The 14086-nt window shown below is 54.0% G+C and overlaps 1 protein-coding gene across 1 annotated transcript; it reads left to right on the top strand.

Moving 5' to 3' along the window:
- The first annotated feature begins 6662 nt into the window (after positions 1 to 6662).
- On the top strand, positions 6663 to 13175 carry CD8A (CD8a molecule). Its single transcript, XM_036436155.2, has 6 exons — positions 6663 to 6748; positions 6868 to 7248; positions 8088 to 8195; positions 8362 to 8472; positions 9345 to 9375; positions 11889 to 13175. Exons 1-6 carry the CDS (start codon positions 6700 to 6702, stop codon positions 11938 to 11940), a joined length of 732 nt encoding a protein of 243 aa, XP_036292048.1. The 5' UTR covers positions 6663 to 6699; the 3' UTR covers positions 11941 to 13175.
- Positions 13176 to 14086: the final 911 nt, after the last annotated feature.

Below are 14086 nucleotides of genomic sequence, written 5' to 3'. Positions count from 1 at the left end.
GAGGAACTCACCCACCAGCGGCCCATGGAGCCCACGTCCGGGATCCGGTCCGGGATCTCGGCTGCAGGTCCCTGCCTCTCCGCAGCTTCGCTACCAAAGAATCTCAATAGCTACAGGTTTGAAGAAAACCATATGGATCCGTTATGCATCATTCTTTTTTCTCCTTAAACTTATGAGTTCTATCCCATTTTCTCCATAGAATTTTATTCTAACGTATTACGTTCCTTTTTTAATGTTTTTATGTATTTTAGAGAGATGGGAAGGGAGGGAGATAGAGACAGAAACATCAGTGAGAGAGAGAAATCTATTGGCTGCCCCCTGCACACCCCCTACTGGGGATCGAGCCCCATGAAACCCAGGCATGTGCCCTGACAGGGAATTGAACTGTGACCTCTTGGTTCAAAGTTCGATGCTCATCCACTGAACCACCCCAGCTGGACTGTAATAAGTCCTTATGCTTGAAGGTCCCTGCCAAAAATGTATATAAGTTAAAATGTTAGTTTTCTGTAACCATAAATTTCTAAGTTTTAAGGAGTTATTTAGATTACACCATCATTGTCACTATTAGTAATGCACAATTGCTTAAAAATAGAATAAGTTAAGAATCTCAAAATGTAATTATTAAACATAAAAAGTAACCTTTGGTGATATTTGTACTGTGACAAGATGTTACCATTGGGGGAAACTTCAGGATCTCTCTGTACAATGCTTAGTTAGCTATGTCAACCTACAATTACCTTAAACTAAGGGATTTCAGTTAAAAAGTAACGGGAGAAGTTCAGCTCTTACAGAGTTGGGCAGGTCTGGGTCCGGATGAGCGGTGGAGGACGGAGACCACTGTGGGCAGTGGATGCCACAGGCACGGGGACAAGAAGAGGGACTCGCTGGGGACCATTCTCAAGGATCCTGGAGACATTCATTCAAGGCTGTTAGATCACAGATAAGCTATTCAAGGTGTAATCCATTATTTTGTGAAAGAAGTTAAAGAAAAAACATGGTCTTCTCGAAATGTGAGTCATTGAAAATGTGAAGAATATAATCCATGAAACGAACATACTCTTCCCTAATGTAGAGAAACAATGCAAGACAACTTAAACCTTGCTCTGGCTGGTTTGGCTCAGTGCATAGGGAGTCAGCCTGCAGACTGAAGGGTCACGGGTTCAGTTCTGGTCAAGAGCACATACCCGGCTTGCCGACTCGATCCCCTGTAGGGGGTGTGCAGGAGACAGCCGATCAATATTTCTTTCTCATCATTGATGTTTCTAACTCTCTCCCCCTCTCCCTTCCTCTCTGAAATCAATTTTAAAAAATTTAATCTATCAATACATTCAACAGTCTAATAATTGAGGAACTAAGGTGGCTTTTTATTTGCCATAAACAAAACAAAATTAAATGCAATAATTTCAAGAGATTTATGGCAAATGGATTTGAGGTACGGATAAGCCTTTCAAATATTTTTCATTGCTCCTCCGTAAAGAAAGGCGCGAGAAGGAAAACACCCAACTCTCTTGTGTTTGTCGGTGTTGCTAGTGCAGAAAAGGGACACGCTTGCTCCAGTAAGTTCATGGCTTCCTGTCAAAGCTGCATCCTTGGTGGCAGGTTGAAAGCCTGATTAAAGTTAACAGAGCAGATTTAAAAGGGAGTTGAGTGGATCCAATTAATTAATGAACCCATAGCATAATATTACCCCACCTTTCTCTGACATCCTAGGATGGGTTCTTCTCTTTGCTTTTGTTGTCTTGTGGTTCTTCACTTTGGAATGTTCCTGAAAAAGATATATTTTCTCTTATGCTAATTGGCACTCTGAGACCACTTATGTCTTTAATTGTGGAGAATCTTCACCCATGATCTCTCCCAATATTCCTTCTCTACATGCCCTTTACTCTCCCTTTCCTGAAACCCTGCCAAACCTTTCACAGTGCTGAGCCACATTTCAACAGCTTCTCAAGCTGCTTCTGTCTTCACTGCTTCTGCAGCTGCCTCGCTGCTTCACATTCTCTGGGACTTCCTCAATGCTAGCTTCCATTTTACTAATTATCCCTTTAGCTACGTCCAATGTGGAGCGTATGTTTATAGCTAAAGTTTTCATTTCCAGTATGCTCGGTATTTATCATCATTCAATTGTTCCTGTTTAATTTCTACAAGCTACTCTCTTTATTTTAAACTTTGTTCAGACTGTTACATAATTTGCATCTCTTCTGGAGTGAATTCACATCTGAATTTGAGTTACATATCCTTTTATTAATGCATCTACCTTCTCCTCTTCCTCCTTCTTTTTCTTTCAACCATGCCGTGATTATGTATTAAAGCATAGTACCGGCACCATCTTTACCAAGTCATTCTAACCAACCTCTCTCCTAATTCTAACCTTATCTCCAAATCAGACACTTTGTAAAGCCTTTTATGACCCCACTTACCTGAAATCAACTATCTCTACCTCCTCTGGCTTGCTGCGCCTGCTTTTGCTTTCATTTAGCATTTACCAAACAAGCGTTTCTCCAAGACCAAGAGGGTGCCATGCCCTCTGTTGGGCACCACTGAATAGATATGAGGAAGGCAAGGTCTCTTCCTCAAGGAACCAAGGGTCTGGTCATCAAGATGGGTGAACAAACAAGCCGTTGCCATGCAGAGTAAGTGCAGTTCAGGGATGCCAAGGTCCAGGCAGGCCTATACGGCGCAGGACGGGGAGGGGCCCCATAGCGAGCAGAGGCTTGAGCTGGGTCTTACTGAGCAGATTTTGATGGCGTTCCTGGCTTAGAGAATAGCATGCTCAATGGCACTGAAATGGAAAGGAAAAAGGACCCTTTCAAAAACATCAAGACTACATGTGAAGAAGGCAAGCAGGAAAGGGTGGCCTTAGGGTTGGAGGGCTGAGCATGCAGGGCCTCTGGCAACTTTGGGGACTACCCAGTGTTCTCCTCGGGGCCCTGTGAAGCCCTTGCAGATTGAAGCAGGGGTTTGGCGGGACAAGGTTTTCACTGGAAAGGACCAGAAGCAATGGAAGAGACCAGAGTAAAAGTGGGGTGGCCAGTTAGGAAACCATTGCAGGAGTCCAGGCAAGAGATGGCAGCAACCTACATGAGCTTGGAGGTTCCCAGGGTGGAGGGAAGTTGGAGTGGCAAAAGTGAGAGAGAGTTGTCAGGTACATATTTATGGCCCAGATAAAGCAAGGCCTTTTAAAGCCTTTTAGGCCCAAACAAGCAACTCCATAGGCAAGGGGAGACAGCAGGCAATTCAGCCGTCAGCACCTTAGGAACTGTGACACTGAGCCCTGACTAATTTCCTACCACTGCGCCACCCAGTTATGCATTCTAAACATTACTTTAAGTTGTGTAAATTAAAGTTATTTTATTTCCATGTTTTATGAACAAATACCTTGAGAGGGGAAAAAAAAAAAAGGCTTATTTCAATTCAGCATAAAAACTGATTTCCCTCTCTCTCTCTCTCTCTCTCTCTCTCTCTCTCTCTCTCTCTCGATGCTTTTAAAAAATAAGGGGCTTGCTTGGTGAATGCAGCTGTTCTCATGCTTTCACCCGCCATCCCGGGTGAGCCCTGCAGTGAGGGGGGTGGGGAGCTCACCTGGAGGGGAGAGGCAGGCCAATCCAGCCCTCTGCACACCTGGCCCCAGAGCAAGCGAGCATCCCCAAAACTTTTGCAATTGCATCTGCTCTTCTGCCTGATACACAGCGGATGTTGTTGTGGTTACAATGAAAATCCACCACGTTCTGTGAAAAATACTTTGGGGTCACACAGCCTCCTTGGTGGGTCTGATGTGATGCCTTGGCATCCCCCACCCTTCGCCGTGCTCTGTGCAAAGGGGGCTGCCTCTCCCAGGGCTCAGACTGCTCTTAGCCGCAGGCTGGAAGGCCTCCAAGTCTCATTTCCTGGAGACTGGGGGGGGGGGGGGTCTACTCTATTTCCATGCATTGCACCCCAAAATCTGACCTTCATCGTACTCAGGGACATAGTTTCCAAGATCCAAATACCCGCAGGTTGACCCTGGCTCCCCTCCATGCTTCCTCCTCGGGGTGAGGAATACTTTCTAGCTTTCCCCCTCTTCAGTGCCCCCTGATCGCATCCTTCGGCCAGCAGGGCCCTCTGACACCCTGGCAGTGGGAACAGAGAAGAGGCAAAATGACAAGCTGTGCCCTACCCGGTTACTCAGTGGTTAGATCATCAGCCCTGGGTTAGTGGCTTTGGTTCCAGTCAAGGGCACCTACCTCGGTTGTAGGCTTAACCCCTGGCCCGGCATGGTTGTGTATGGGAGGTAACCAATCGATGTGTCTCTCTCACATCAATGTTTCTCTGTGCCTCTCCCCCTCTTTTCCACACTCTCTAGAAGTCAATGGAAAAAAGATATCCTCTGCCGAGGATTAACAAAAAACTAGACAAACCAATAAAAATGGCAAGCTGCTATCTAAAACGAGGATCGGAGGGTCACTGGCATGTCTGGACTTGGCTGCTACTTTCACTCATGTGAGGGAAGGCCCAGCCCTGTGTCTACACACCCAGAGACACACACACACACACACACACACACACACACACGCACACACATACACGCACACATCCGTATGCCAGGGGATCCTATTCATAACCATAATCACAAAGGGTTTCCTTTCTAAGCCTCTCTCATCTTTAATGTGGAAATGGTACATGTACCGTGCAAGTCCTCAAGGATTCAGATACATTATATCTACTACAGCCTTGCTAGTCATTACAAAAATGGAGAAACTGCTTAAGTGAAAACGCACCCATTCAGAAGAATGGGGTAACTCTACATAAGCTTACATGAAAACCTTCCCTTCTACTGTTCGATAAAAAAGGCAAGTTGCAAACATACATATACTCATTTACTTATACTTGTATTTATAGTACAGCTGCATGTAACTAAAACATCTTCTCATGAACAGATGATATCTGAGGGACACACTCAGAGGTGACTGGTTTTCTCTGGAGAGCGGATGGCGATGGGAGAAGCTGAGGCAGAGCACTTTCCCTCTATTTCTTTCTGTATTGGCTGAAGTTTTTCAAGAATATGTCATTCTTACAAGTTAAAAGACACTTTAAAAACAGTTTCAAATAGCCGAAACTGGTTTTGCTCAGTGGATAGAGCGTCGGCCTTCGGACTGAAGGGTCCCAGGTTCGATTCCGGTCAAGGGCATGGACCTTGATTGCGGGCACATCCCCAGTGCGGGGCGTGCAGGGGGCAGCTGATGGATGTTTCTCTCATTGATATTTCTAACTCTCTATCTCTCTCCCTTCCTCTCTGTAAAAAAATCAATAAAATATATATATATATTTAAAAAAAAAAAACAGTGTCAAATAGAAAATGTCAAATGCTCCATGTTTTAGTAAGCATCTTGATGCTTTGAGAAGGGGAAGGAGAACATGGAAATCAATGTCATTTTTTTTAAAAAGCCCATTGGACACTCGTTAGGACTCCACAAAGGGAGTACAGTTGGTAAATACAGCTGAGCCCAAGCTGAGATGTGACATCCAGGGGTGCCTGGGACAGGGTCCCCACCAGGTGGGCGAACAATAGGGCAGATAATGCCCGGTGGCGTGGCTCCAGGATTAAACAGTCTGAAGGGCCCCGATACAGGACTCAAAGAGGGCAGGTCTGGAAGCCCCGAAGAACGGGGAGGGCACCCCGGGGTCTAGAAGGTTTCAGGGCAGCAATAGGCAACGGGGAAGGGGCCCCTTGTGCCAGGCAGAGAGGGAAAACTGCCTGCATTCACCCAGGCATTCACCCGGCTGCCCCGTCTCCCTCCCAGCATCCAGAACCACGATACAGAGAAATGAGGTCCAAGCCTCACAGCTGGGGAGCTGGCCCCAGAAAGTCTCCCAAGCAAAGCCAAGAGGAGTTCAGAGGATCCCAAGGCCTGGGAGAGAGAATGCTTGGGGGGGAAAGGGGGGTAGGGAGCTGGGCAGAGCCTGGGGGAAGCCAGCACTCAAAGCCTCTGGGCCCAGCCAGAGTTTAGCTCTCATCCAGTCCTGCAGGTCCTGGGAGGTGGCAGGAGTGACACTCTCAGACCCTGCTATCAGAGCCAAAAGACCAATGTGCACAACTGGAGGACTGGCCAGGAGAGAGTCAGCATGTTGTCTCCCCCAGGATCCGCCTGCCTCACGGTCCCTCCTGGGTGAACACCAGACTCCGCTGACCCAGTGCCCGAGAAGTGGGCAAGCCGTGAACCCCGCTTCCTGCCCAGCCCTCGGTGCCCTTTTCGCAGACACAGCCCCCAGATAACGGGCTACAAACACTGAGTGAGGGCAAGCCGTGTGGACTCTCTCTCTGGTTGCTGTTCGCTCCCCCGCCCTGTTTTTGAAGCCTCTGACCTCGCACCATTCTCCCACCCCCACAAGAGTGCCCTTTCCGAGGGCCGTTTCCAAGCTCTTTCCTTCAGCCTCGGCCGCAGGTCTCAGCTGCCCCCAGCACCCCACCCCAGGCTGCCCCGCGGCTCCTGCTCCAGGCCCCAGCCCCCTCGCTGGCTGGAAGGTAACAACCGCAGAAAGCGGGGCGACGGGTGACATCACATCCTCCGAGGGGGCCGTCGGGCTGGGGGGCCGTCCGAAGGCAGCAGCGTCTCCCCGCGGCGTCCCACCGCGTGGTCTCCAGCGCCTCTCCTCGCACCGGGGCCAGCGGAGCCCATCGAAGCCACCAGAGCCCGGAGCCCGGAGCGGAGCCGCGGGAGCGCCATGGCCTCGCCAATGGCCGGGCTGCTCCTGCCCCTGGGCCTGATGCTCCGTGAGTTCGAGACCCTCGAGGATGGCCGGGGGGGAGGGGGGGGGGAAGGGAAGGGTACAGGGGGGCAGGGAGACGAGGGGCGCCGGGCTCGGGCTCAGCCTCTCCGCCTGCACCCGCAGACGCCGCCCCGGCCCTCGGGTCCAGCGCGTTCCGGATGGCGCCGCGGCAGGTGGTGGGCGCCCCGGGCCAGCGGGTGGAGCTGAGCTGCGAGGTGCTGCTGCCCACGCTGAACGCGGGCTGCTCCTGGCTGGTGCAGAAGGCCGGCCCCGCCGGCAGCCCCGCCAGCAGCCCCGCCTTCCTCCTGTTCATCTCCAACATCAACCGCGTCAAGCTCTCCCCGGACCTGGACGCCGGCCGGTTCTCCGGCAAGAAGTTGGGGAGCGACCGCTACGTCCTCACCCTGAACAGCTTCCGCGAGCAGGACGAGGGCTACTACTTCTGCTCCTGCATGAGCAACTCCGTGCTGTACTTCAGCCCCTTCGTGCCCGTCTTCCTGCCAGGTCCGCGCCGGGCACTGCCCGCGGGGGGCAGCCCTGTCTGGGAGGGGGGGCAGCCCTGGCTGGGGGGGGGCAGTCCTGATTGGGGGGGGCCGGTCCTGGCTGGGGGGGGCAGTCCTGATTGGGGGGGCAGCCCTGGCTGGGGGGGGGCAGTCCTGATTGGGGGGGGGGCCGGTCCTGGCTGGGGGGGCAGCCCTGGCTGGGGTGGAGGTTTCTGGGACTCTGAGCAGTCCCGCAGGGCCAGCCACAGCCCGTTTCTCCCTGGAGAGAGGACGCGGGAAAGAGCCTCCCTCCGGCTTCTCATCTCCCAGAAAGGTTTTAACGGAGGACAGGTCCCTGCCATTCCCTCCGCGCAGGCGTGGGGTGGGCACTGCCCTCTGAACCCGTTTTTCACACAAACGCCCCGCTTCCGAGCCTCCTGGCGCCCCTGGGGGCTCCTTAGATCCCGTTCCCATGTCACAGACGGGGAAACTGAGGCCGGCGTGCGGCCGAGTAGGGACTGAAGATAGCTTTCTCGGTCCAGCCGATCAGGGCTCGGGTCCCGGTGCTCGGGTGGCCCTGGGCGCGGTGCTTAAACCCCCCGCGCCTCCGTTTACCCGTCCGAGGAGCGTGGGGATCCCCGAGCCCACGGCAGCGGCCCGGCGCTGAGCCCGGAGAGGCGGCTGCAGGGAGGGGGCTGCTGTCCCAGCCGGAGCGCCGGGCGCCTTCCGGGGCCGGGAACCGCGCGGCGGCAGCCGGTCCTTCTGGGGGCCCCGGGAGGAAGCGAACCCGGGGCAGGGGCGCGGGGGAAGGGGTCCCGTCCAGGCCCCGGCCCGGCCCCCAACCGCGCGCTGTGCCCGCAGCCAAGCCCACCACCGCGCCGCCGCCGCCGCCGCCCCCGCCCGCCACCAACGCATCGCGGCCCGGCTCCCCGCGCCCCGAGACCTGCCGGCCGGCGGCCCGCCCCGCAGGTGAGGCTGCGGGACCCGGGGGGGGAGGGGGGGGGGCGGGTACGGACCGCGGAGAGCCCTCCGGGGCCGCCCCGCTCCGGGACGGGGGGAGAGGAGACCACCCAGGGCGGCGGGGAGGTAAGGGGGGCCCGGGCCGCTGCTGAGCGTCCGCGTCTCCGTGCGGCAGAGGAGCCCGAGGACCTGACCTTCGCCTGCGTCATCTACATCTGGGCGCCCCTGGCCGGGGCCTGCGCGGCCCTGCTCCTGGCCCTGATCGCCACCGCCGTCTGCAGCCACCGTGAGTGCGGGCCGCGGGGGCCGACCGCTGCCGCCGCTCCAGGCCGCCCGGGGGTGGAGGGGGGGGGGGCGGTCCTGGCTGGAGGGTGGGCAGCCCTGAGTGGGGGGTAACCCTGGCTGGGGGGTAACCTGGTTGGGAGGGGGGCAGCCCTGGCTGAGGGGTAACCTGGTTGGGGGGTAACCTGGTTGGGGGGCAGCCCTGGCTGGGGGGTAACCTGGCTGGGAGGGGGGCAGCCCTGGCTGAGGGGTAACCTGGTTGGGGGGTAACCTGGTTGGGGGGCAGCCCTGGCTGGGGGGTAACCCTGGCTGGGAGGGGGGCAGCCCTGGCTGGGGGTGGGGGGAGACTCCTGGAACTCTGAGCTGCCCCGCAGGGCCAGGCACAGACCGTTTCTCCCTGGAGACAAGACGCGGGGAAGCGCTTCCCTCCCGCCTCCCATCGCCCAGGGAGGTTTCAATGGAGGACAGGTCCCTGCCAGTCCCTCCGCGCAGCCACAGCTGGTAGTGAGTGCGGGGCTGGGGTTATCTGAGGCCCCCAGGGAGGTGGCCTCTGGGCCCTGGGACCCGTGCCCTTGAAGCCGGGACCCACCACGGGTTGAGGTTCATCCTTGACCCTCTCCCCATGGGCCCCCTACCCGGCTTTGGTTCCATCGCAGGCAACCACGTCTGTGTTTGCGATGTTGTTGTTTTTGCGGGGAGGGGTGGAGGGGAGTTGTTTTTTTGTTTGTTTGTTTGTTTAATTGATGCGAAGAAGGATGGAAAAGAGGCCCTCCCCTGGGCTCCCCGGAGTTAGGAACCTGAAGGAACAGGAAGGGGAAGAAGAAGCCATCCGTGGGGCTGGGGGCCACAGTCACTCCATCTCTCTTTCCTTCCCAGGGAACCGGAGGCGCGTTTGCAAATGTCCCAGGTGAGTCCCAGAGCTGCTGGGCCCGCTGAGCGCTGGGCAGCCCGGCTCAGGTCCTGGCTCCGGGCAGCCGATGGTGGGGAGCCCTCTGAGAGGGCTGAGCGGCGGAGTCCTGGGGACAGGGGCCGGGCCGGGTGCCTGAGCGGCGAGGCCACAGGCTGGCAAATGGAGGAGACGGAGGCCCAGGGGGCTGACAGGGAGCGCTGTGACTTCAGAAATCTGCATCTTACTTAGGCCTAGAGCCAAAAATTAACAATCGGAAGGGTCTCCCAATTTTCTCCAGCTCCTCAAAAAACCTGAGATCTTTTTTATCTGGATGATTACAGCTGCGGTTTGGTATTTTCATAAGAAAGGATTTTTTTTTTCCCCTACTTGCTCTAGCTAGTTTCTTGAGAGTCCATCTTTTTTTTACTTTTTTTTTTTTAATTGAGTTTTTACAGAGAGGAAGAGAGAAGGATAGAGGGTTAGAAACACCAATGAGAGAGAAACATCGATCAGCTGCCCACTGGGTATGTGCCCGAAACCAAGGCACATGCCCCTGACCTGAATCGAACCCAGGACCCTTGAGTCCGATGCTCTATCCACTGAGCCAAACTGGTTTCGGTGAAAGTTCACCTTTTAGCATCCGAACCAAGTAAATGATAGCTTTAGTTCCTAATTTCCCTGTGCCCATGCAGGGCCTGGACTGGCTGCCGAGAAGGGGAGTGACAGAAAGGGGCGTCAGAGGCAGCTCAAGTGGTTCAGCCAGGTTCAGCCCTGGTCATTCTGAACCGATCAGGAAGAGAACAAGGCCTCTGTCTCCTCTCTCCTTCCCGCTGAGGCCGAGGCAGCCCCGAGCTAACATCTCACGAGCATCTACGCCGGCCCGCACTGCGATGCGGGTTACACTCGGGATCTCTCCGGTCCTCACGGCACCCCCGGTGCTAGGCGGACACCGGGGTCCCATCTCACAGATCGCTGCTCCGAGGCCAGGAGACCTACCCCGGGCGCAGAGACATCCACACTCAGATTGTCAGTAACAACAGCCACCATTTGGTGAAAGCCTCCCGTGTCCCCAGGACGCGCCATGGAAGTACATTGGGTGTCCTCTCAGAAATGTGCACGCACTTCGAATAATTATCAATCCCATGTTTCCCCTCAGATTTAACCCGTGGGAATTAGTCATTATTCGGAGTGTGTATGCATTTTGGGGGACACCCTGTACTTAAATTTCATAACAACTTGTAAAGCAGTCCCCGTGGCCACTGTTTTACGGGTGTGGAAGCTGGGGCTTAGCACACGCGGTGACTTGTTCAAGGCCATGGAGCCAGCAAGTAGCAGAGCCTCGCTCCTGTCCAAAGCTCGGCTCCTTCCTGTGCCTGGGGCCAGGAGAGCAGGGGCTGAGGAAACCAGCCACATTCACGTTCCTTTCAGTAGATGGAAGCATTCCAGACTTTATACCCGGGGAGGGCGTGCATATTGATATTTCCCTGAAGGGATGCAAGTTCAAGATCTTACAGGTCCTTGTTTTTAACAACGGAAATGTAGTGAATGCTCAACGCACGTATTGTAGGTGACAGACCAAGAGGATAAAGGCTGTAAAAACAGAAGGAACTTTAGCAAGTTCAATGCTTGGGGTTCCGTTGGGAGCTTTTGGAGGAGAAGCCTCTCTTTCTCTTTCTGAAAATGCCCATGCGGAAATGAGCAGCTGAGAGGAAAGCTCGGCCCTGACACAAAGCGAAGCAGGTGGCACGCCGCTGGGGCCACACACCTGAGCGACCCCAGGCGGCGAGACCGCGGGCCGCTCGGCCTCGGCAGAGGTTTTGGAGCTTGGCGTGTGCACACGGGACACTCATGGCAAATCAGCCCACTGGGGGGGCGCTGGCCCAGCACTGAATCCGCACACATTCCTAGTGTGGTTATCAAGGGAACTTTTTTTTTTTAATGCATTTGAAAACTTTATTGGGATTGCCAGCGCTGAAGGTTAGAGACACAGCCCAGGAGACAGCATGTTAGAGGGACTGAGTTGAGGCAAACACGTCCGCTGTGCAATGGCTGGGACAGCGGCGGGTGACACGGGGAGGTCTGCACGTGATGGTGCAGGGAGGGACCAGAGAGGGGGTCCCTCTGAAGGCTGTTGGGGGTCAGGAGGACTTGTAAATAAAGTAGCTCTACTCGGTGGATGGTGGTGGTCTGCTCACGTCCTCCCCTGCGACCCTCCTGGGGACTGAGGATTTGGTTATCAGCTTCCTTTCCTTCTCTCACTTCCAACGGGGACCTTGACAGAGGTCCTGTGCCCAGATCCTGCCTCCACCACCGGCACGCTCTCTAGCCCTCATTACCGTGTCTGCCCCTCAGTTTGCTGAGGGTTAAACAAATAAGGTGGCACATGTCAGGCACTTGGCAGGGTGCTGGGGTCACTCCGCCGAGCCTGGGACCGGTCCTCAAAACCCTCACAAGCCTGGGAGGCGGGGACGGGGGTGGACATGGGTGCTGCTGCACTGCACTAGCTGCAGTGATGGTCGTCTCTCTTCCAGGCCCGTGGTCAGGCCCGGAGGCAAGCCCAGCCCTTCCGAGAGATACGTCTGAGATGGCGAGGGGCCTGTCCAACAGCCACTATAGACTTCAGACTGAGAACTCTCCTTTCCGGGGAGCAACGGCCCTTCCCTTCGGGTTTTCACCTTCTTTGTGTATTCATTCTTGTTCTTACTACTTTCGTTGGGTGGAGGGGTGGAGGGTTACTTTGTCTTTAATTGACACCAAACAATACCTACGGTAGAGTTGCAATGCCACCGCGCTCACGTATTGGGGGAAAGGGCCGGCGGTTAGAGCTGTGAGGGCCTCCCCATCACTGGGTCCAGACCTCCTCCTTGGTCATTCTGCAGAGGAGGCTGAAGTCCAGGGCGGGAAGGGGGCAGGGGGAACAGAGGCTTGATCAAAGTCACGGCTGGGCTGGGCCCCTCCTCCACACCCTTCATCCTTCTGGAGGCCTCAGGCTCAGCGTGCAGTTCTGTGCCTCAAACCGCACTGGAGCAAGTCATTTCTTGAGAGACCCACCACTGCACGCAGGACCCTGAGAAGATCATGAAATAAGAGAACGTCTGCCTTTCACCAAGTTCTGTAATGTGGCTGGAAAGTATGCAGGCTTTTACAGTCCAAGCCAGTGGGGATTCTTCCAATGAACCGGGAGAGGGGAACCGAGTCTTGGAAAATGAATTCACTCAATCTCTAAATAAAATCTCTGTGAAAGATTAAAATAGAAAAAAAAAATCTCTGTGAAATCCCTAAGGGGAGGGAAAATGGTTCTCCCGGCTCTTCATGGCAGAGGGAGAGGCCACCCCTTTACCCTACGGTTTGAGCGTCAGGAAGGTCGGGTGGAGATCCCCTGGATCTCTGAACTGCAGATGCCGTATCTGAACACGCGCTGGAGTCCCTGCTGACTTCTCGGTCTGTAAAGGCAGAATCGCTAGAGAGCTGGTCTGGTGAGGATGTGGCAGAGCAGACTCTGCCCTGGTGAGGAGTGAGGAAGCTAATTGCCTAAACTGTTGCCTACTCACCCATTTCCTCTCACACGGTGTTGCACAGAAATGTGTGCTCGCTGGAAGAAAAAACTTAGACAAGGAAATAAGAATCATCCATAATTCTGTGCCCCCGGTATAATCCATTGTTAATATTAGGGTATACTTCTGACTATTTTCTATGCATATGTGTAAAATATATTTTGCTTTTTATTAAAAAATGGGATTGCACCATGCTTTAATAATAAAAAAAAAATTCATGGCATACTCTTTAGTGGCAAAATAATAATCCTTTTTTGGTTGTGCCATCATTTATTTAACTACTGCTCACCATTTAATTGCTTCCAATTTTTCACTACTATGACACTGCTAAAACTTTGTACACATCTTTGTTTCTTTAAGATAAATGCCAAAAGTAAAATTATTGAGTCAGTCCACACTTTTACCTTGGACACCCCACTTTCACATCAATTTAGACAAATTAGGCTTGGCCGGTGGCTCAGTTGGTTGGAGCATCTGAGCTAAGATTGTGGGTTCACCCCTGGGTGGGGTGCATACAGGAGGCAACAGATGTCTCTCTCTCTCTTTCTCTCTCTCTTCCTCTTTCTCTAAAATCAATAAAAGCATATACTGGGGTGAGGATTTTAAAAAAATTAACTTCTTCCATCGCCTTCTTTTCTTTTATTCTTTCTCCGTAACAGATGAGCTGCTACACCTCTCATAATAATCATAAGACACTCATTGTTGTCGTTGGGGTAAAATACATACTCAGAAAAATGTGCCAAACCTCAGTGCACAGCCTGAGACACCATTAATGAACACGCCCAGCCAGTACCAGGTCAAAGACAGAGCCTTCCTGCTCCCCAGAACTGCCTCCCCCAACCTTAGTTTGTAAACCCAAAAACGTTCACAGAACAGAAAGCAAGGAGAAAACGTTCCCCCAGTGTCCGAAAGCAGAAGCGAAAGCTGTTAAGAAAAACATCTACGATGTTCTAAATTAAGTTACAGCGGGCCAGAGACGGAGAGAAAGGCGAGAGCAATTCCCCGGCTGATGGCTGCGGGCCAGCGAAGCCCCGGGGCCGAGCGGCTGTGGGAGCTCTGCCTCAGGACCGTGTATCCACCCGAGCCCACGAGGCAGCACCCATGGGAGCAGACCGCCGGAGGCAGTGCCCACAGCCCACAGTAAATTCTCTTCCTTAGGGACGGGGCACCATCCT

Source organism: Pipistrellus kuhlii, unplaced genomic scaffold (genome assembly GCF_014108245.1).
Source record: "Pipistrellus kuhlii isolate mPipKuh1 unplaced genomic scaffold, mPipKuh1.p scaffold_m20_p_13, whole genome shotgun sequence".
Classification (NCBI taxonomy): domain Eukaryota; kingdom Metazoa; phylum Chordata; class Mammalia; order Chiroptera; family Vespertilionidae; genus Pipistrellus; species Pipistrellus kuhlii.
Note: the sequence above shows the minus strand (reverse complement) of the source record. Positions and strands in the feature narration are given on the sequence as shown.

Coding starts and splice junctions, on each gene's coding strand:
- CD8A (XM_036436155.2), top strand. CDS start 6,700: ATGGCCTCGCCAATGGCCGGGCTGCTCCTGCCCCTGGGCCTGATGCTC. Junction 7,249..8,087: donor CGTGCCCGTCTTCCTGCCAG/GTCCGCGCCGGG, acceptor CTGTGCCCGCAG/CCAAGCCCACCACCGCGCCG. Junction 8,196..8,361: donor GCCGGCGGCCCGCCCCGCAG/GTGAGGCTGCGG, acceptor TCCGTGCGGCAG/AGGAGCCCGAGGACCTGACC.